Consider the following 5412-nt stretch of genomic DNA (forward strand, 5'->3'; position numbering starts at 1 on the left):
GATGGTTGTGAGCCACCATGTGGTTGCTGGGATTTGAACTCTGGACCTTTGGAAGAGCAGTCGGGTGCTCTTACCCACTGAGCCATCTCACCAGCCCAGATGTTCACTTCTTACTTTTTTCTTTTTTTAAACATCTATTTATTTTTATTTTATGTGCACAGGCGTTTTGCCCTGCATGTATGTCTCTGTGAGAGGTATTGAATCCCCTGGATTCAAGCTGGAGTTACAGATAGCTGTGAGCTGCCATGTGGGTGGTGGGAACTGAACCCTGGTCCGTTGGAAGAGCAACTAGTTCTCTTTAACTGCTGAGCTATCTCTCTAGTCCCGGTCCTTTACTTCTTAAGCCTGGCATAAAGAAGTCTGCTTCATTCTGGAGTCCAGTATTTGGCTGTATACTTTTGCGGATTATAAAATACATTGTCCAATTGTGTTTTATCTATAAATGAAATTTGCATTTCTCCTTAACTCGTGTGTGTGTGTGTGTGTGTGTGTGTGTGTGTGTGGTAATAGCCTCTGGTAAGAAAAAGAAGCCTTAGGTGTAAGCCATCCTTTGTTGTGGGGCTGCGGTGCTCGTGGCTGAAGCTGGAATACTGTATGTGGTGAACAATGACGTCACTACTGAGCTACACATCTCTAAGCTAGAAGCTTTATTCTGGTTCAGAACTTGCTATGTAATGGGTCTCCTCCAAAACTTAATGAGTAGACCTGAAACGAAAGACCTGAACAATGCAAAAGGACTTCGTATGACGGAGAGGAATAATCATGGAGTATTTTATGACTGAAGTGTTTGGAGAAAGATTTTGACAACGGCATCAAAAAACAAAACAAAACAAAGCAAAGCAAAACAAAACCAAACCAAACCAAACCAAACCAAACCAAACAACCAAACAAACAACATGTTTGACTTGCTCTGCAAGGTCAGTAATATTCAAGGAATGGTGGTTACTCTGCCAGACTGACATGCTAAATACTAACAGTTCTTGTCAGAAGATGGCAGCAGCTCAGACAGCAGAGAGCTCAGCAGAGCTTCCTCTGAGAAACAGGCATGTAGGGATGGGGACCCTCTTTAGACATGGTTCAAAATACCATTGAGGGCACCAGGCAGTCAACCCGAATCCACCACAGGCCTAAATTAACTTGCTCCACTAGACAGTCTGCCCGCTACACTTGGGCGCTCTCCACATTAAGCCAGTCAGCTGTTGCTCAGGGATTAACCTGGAGTTCACCAGACCTCTATGGGACTTGACTCCTCCATGCTAGATCAAACCTCTCTTTTAATTCTTCCTTTTCTACATCAGCATCTAAGCCCTTGTGCACATCACCAGCCCACCCCACCAAGAGCTACCTATTAATCCAACTGAGATGTTTACGAACCAACACCAAGAAGTATGAATCTCAGTATGGCAACCTTGATAGCTGAGTATCTGGGATACCTTGGCCTTTTATTATATATTGTGTAAATATCCATATTTTATTATTGCCTATTATATTAGTTTGTTTTCTTCAGGAGATAGAAAGCTGGAGGGGAAAAAAAAACTCACTTATGTCCTTCAAATTGGGGAAAAAAATATCACAGGCTCTATACGACCCCCTTTTCTCAAATCCAACAGGGCCTTGGTAGCTGAAGGGAGACAGAAGGCAGAGGCAAGGAAGAAAGGACTTAGGAGGGTAAAGAGACAGCTTAAGGAGCCATGGGTGCCAGGGCTCTCCCATGGATCCTCCCAGTGGTGATCATGACCAGGGGACTGCCTTGGAGTTAGGTCTAGAAGTGGGGAGGACAAGGGCTTGCCTGACCCCTTCGTGTCAAAAGAGCCAAGGTTGGAAGTCACCAAGGAAAGAAGGCAAATCTGTCGTCACCAGGGCTCTTGTGTCCACGTCTGTGCTTAAAAAAATCCATTGCTGGATAGCTCATCTCTGTGATGCGGAAATACACTCTTTTCTATCCTGACCTTATATTCTGCAGTTCTGCTAAATGCATGATTCTGATAGCTTTTAGGTAGATCTCACAGAATTGTGTACATAGCTGACCACAATTCTTGCAAATAGTTTTACTTCACTCTTTATTGTCTGGTAGAACTTCTAACGTGCCACTCAGCAGAAAGCACTTAGTTGGGTGTAGGTATTTATTTCCTAGATGCTTTTTCTTAGGTTGAACAAGATCTTTTCCATGCCTGGTGTGCCACACTTTCATCAGGGATGAATGCTGGATTCCATGCAATGCCTTTCCAATAACTGCGAATGAGCACTGGTCTCCTTTTTATGCTACAACACTGTGAATCATGCTAAGTTTTTGTTTGTTTGTTTGTTTGTTTGTTTTTTTCGAGACAGGGTTTCTCTGTATAGCCCTGGCTGAACTGGAACTCACTTTGTAGACCAGGCTGGCCTCGAACTCAGAAATCCGCCTACCTCTGCCTCCCAAGTGCTGGGATTAAAGGTGTGCGCACCCTGGCACCCATGCTAAATTTTGTTAGGTAAGACTTTTACTTTGGAATAATGTTTTTGTTTTTTTCCTCTTTGTTTTGGAGGCAGGGTTTCTCTGTGTAACAAGCCTTGGCTGTTCTACATCTCACTCGGTAGCCCAGGCTGGCCAAAAACTCACAGAGATCCTCCTGTCCTGCCTCCCAACCACTGGGATTGAAGCGTGTGCCACCACTGGCTGGCCTAAGTAGGGATAATTCTGAAGGGAAAAATGGCTACACTGAAACCCTGAAGCCAATCAGCCAGCACAATGTTATCCCTTCCCACTTTGAGGGGCACATCCAGGGAGAGCAGCTTGGCTGTGGTTTTCCTGAGACTCTGACAGTAGTTGCTGTCAGAGATTCTTCATCTAACATCACTGTAAGCACAGCTTTCTGGTTGGGCCCATCCATATGCCGTCTTCCCTGTCTATCATCTTGTTATAATTTTTAAAAAGTTTTATTTACTTTATGTGTATGATTGTTCTCTGCCTGCACGTATGTCTGCTTGTGTGCCTGGGGCTTACGGGCGTAAGTTCCCTCGAAACTGGAGCTACAGAAGCTTGTGAGCTGTCATGTGGGTGCTGGGAATCGAACCCGGGTCCTCTGGAAGAGCAGCCAGTGCTCTTCACCACTAAGCCATCTCTCCATATCCCAAGTAACATTCTGATGCTATTATAAATGTTATAATTTTAATATTTATGCCTTTGCTTATTGCTGATAACAATACAAATTATTATTATTATTATTTTGTTTTGTTTTGTTTTGTTTTTCGAGACAGGGTTTCTCTGTGTAGCCCTGGCTGTCCTNTGGCTGTCCTGGAACTCACTTTGTAGACCAGGCTGGCCTAGAACTCAGAAATCCGCCTGCCTCTGCCTCCCGAGTGCTGGGATTAAAGGCGTGCGCTACCATGCCCGGCTTTTTTTTTTTTTTTCCTTCTTTTTTTTCAAATTATTTTTATTACCTATTGCTAAATTCACGTATAAATACCAATCTCTTTTTTTCTAAGTTAAAGATCACATAAACTTCAAACAATACTTTCCCTTCCAATTCATTCATATATATAAAACTTTGTTTTATTTCATACATGGAACCTCAGAACAATATCTCGTGGCTTCGGGGAAATGAATTCTTTTCTAACTGAGATGAACTTCATCCCTTCTCCTTGAGTGTCAGGCTGAGAAACGTTCCTTCTATACTAAGATGCCTTCAGTAACCGTCAGAACCCAAATCTCCCACTAATAACACCTATGGGCTTTCTGAGCAGCAACAAAATCCCAGGTGTCTACACAGCTCAGCTACCCTGTCCTATCTCCTTTGTACCAAGGTTTGTCACCCTGTCTGTGCACTGCCGAACATTTTCTCCTATAGGCTACTGCCTGGCCCACTACCTCCTGGTCTGTGACATTCTGTCAGAGGAAGAACAACTGCCCCTTCCCTGACCAGTGGAAGTGGAAGCGTCTTCCAGCGGTGGCTCAGTCTGAATTAGTTCCGCCTTCAGTGAAAGCAGGACCGGGTTTCTCTACTCACCTGAGTGGTCACTTCCCAGGCTCTGACTCAGCTCGGTTCCCTGTCCATCCAGGACCCACGGGTCTTCTCCTCGCTCCAGCTGGGAGATCACAACAGGCTTAGATCCTGGAAGTCCTGCTCATGAGAACGGAAGCCCTTGTGTTACATGGTATTCACTACGATCCTCCCTTAATCCATGCTACAGCAGGCACGTGAAACGAACAGTTCCGTTGGGGAGCTGAACTCTCAGGAGATAAGCAAGCCTCAGCATCCACCTGGCCCACATCCCCCTCCTCCCAGCAGCTGCCTCCCCTGGGAAACCCCCACCTGAGTCCAGCACACAAAGATACACAGATGGGGCCTTACCCAGTGAGACTACATTCCCGTAGGTCTCCATCATGACGTGTCGGTAGAGGCCCCGCTGAGCAGGGCCCAGGCGGGCCCATTCCTCCTGAGACAGCAGAACAGCCACATCCTCAAAGGTCACTTTGGCCTGGAATTACAGCATTTTGAGTAACGGTCCATTGGAAGGGCAGTACATGTGACGTGGGAGATTGGTGAGGGCCCCCTTAGAGTCACGTGAGCTCCATAGGCAGAGGTGATAGAGTTGAGGAGAGGTGGTGATATTCAGACTGCCTGGGCACAGGAGGATTACGGGAGCTTTGGGTAAGCCACTGAATAAGTTTTTGGGACCATTACCTGTGGTGCTGCTGGCAGCGGTAGAAGCCCGGCTGCTGCCATCTTGGTATCTCAAGACTGCGAGGACAACAGAAATCAGGCGATCCTGTGGGGCTGAGAAAGAAGAGAGAACACATGAGAGTCTGGTCCAACAGATCCTGGCCTCCCAGGTGGCCCTCTGTCATATGAAGCCAGTGTAGCACAGGCTAAGGTGAGATCCAAGGAGCTGAGGCTGCCATAGTCTTGCTCTGTCCTGTCTCCTGTTTTCACACTGCTGTTCTTTAGTATAGAGTCCTGAGCAAACATGTGGTTCCTGGGCCTGTCCCATGTAGGAGGCGTAGTCAGGAAATCCCACTTAAAAAATGCTAAGGGAACCGGGCAGTGGTGGTGCACGCCTTTAATCCTAGCACTTGGGAGGCAGAGGCAGGTGGATTTCTGAGTTAGAGGTCAGCCTGGACTACAGAGTGAGTTCCAGGACAGCCAGGACTGCACAGAGAAACCCTGTCTCGAAAAACAAAAACAAAAACAAAAACAAAAAAAAATGCTAAGGGGAGCCAAAGACTATTACACTGTTATGAGTTCGAGGCCAGAATGGTCTCTAGAGTGAGTTCTAGGCCAGGCAGGGCTTCATACCCTATTTTGTTTTGTTTTTAAAGATACGTGGGGGGGGGGGGCTGGTGAGATGGCTCAGTGGGTAAGAGCACCCGACTGCTCTTCTGAAGGTCCAGAGTTCAAATCCCAGCAACCACATGGTGGCTCACAACCATCC

General features: G+C 46.4%; 1 protein-coding gene across 1 annotated transcript in view; it reads right to left on the reverse strand.

Annotated features, from left to right (window-relative positions):
• Positions 1 to 5412, reverse strand: part of Znf250 (zinc finger protein 250) — a 16516-nt gene that overhangs the window by 3263 nt on the left and 7841 nt on the right. Inside the window, exons 2-4 of the mRNA XM_021182885.2 lie at positions 4665 to 4757; positions 4332 to 4458; positions 3987 to 4100 (exon numbers count right to left, since the gene is read on the reverse strand). Of these exons, the coding sequence (XP_021038544.1) occupies positions 3987 to 4100; positions 4332 to 4458; positions 4665 to 4706 (283 nt within the window). The 5' untranslated portion in view covers positions 4707 to 4757. The remainder of the gene's footprint in view (positions 1 to 3986; positions 4101 to 4331; positions 4459 to 4664; positions 4758 to 5412) is intronic.

This window comes from Mus caroli, chromosome 15 (genome assembly GCF_900094665.2).
Source record: "Mus caroli chromosome 15, CAROLI_EIJ_v1.1, whole genome shotgun sequence".
NCBI classification, from domain to species: Eukaryota; Metazoa; Chordata; class Mammalia; order Rodentia; family Muridae; genus Mus; species Mus caroli.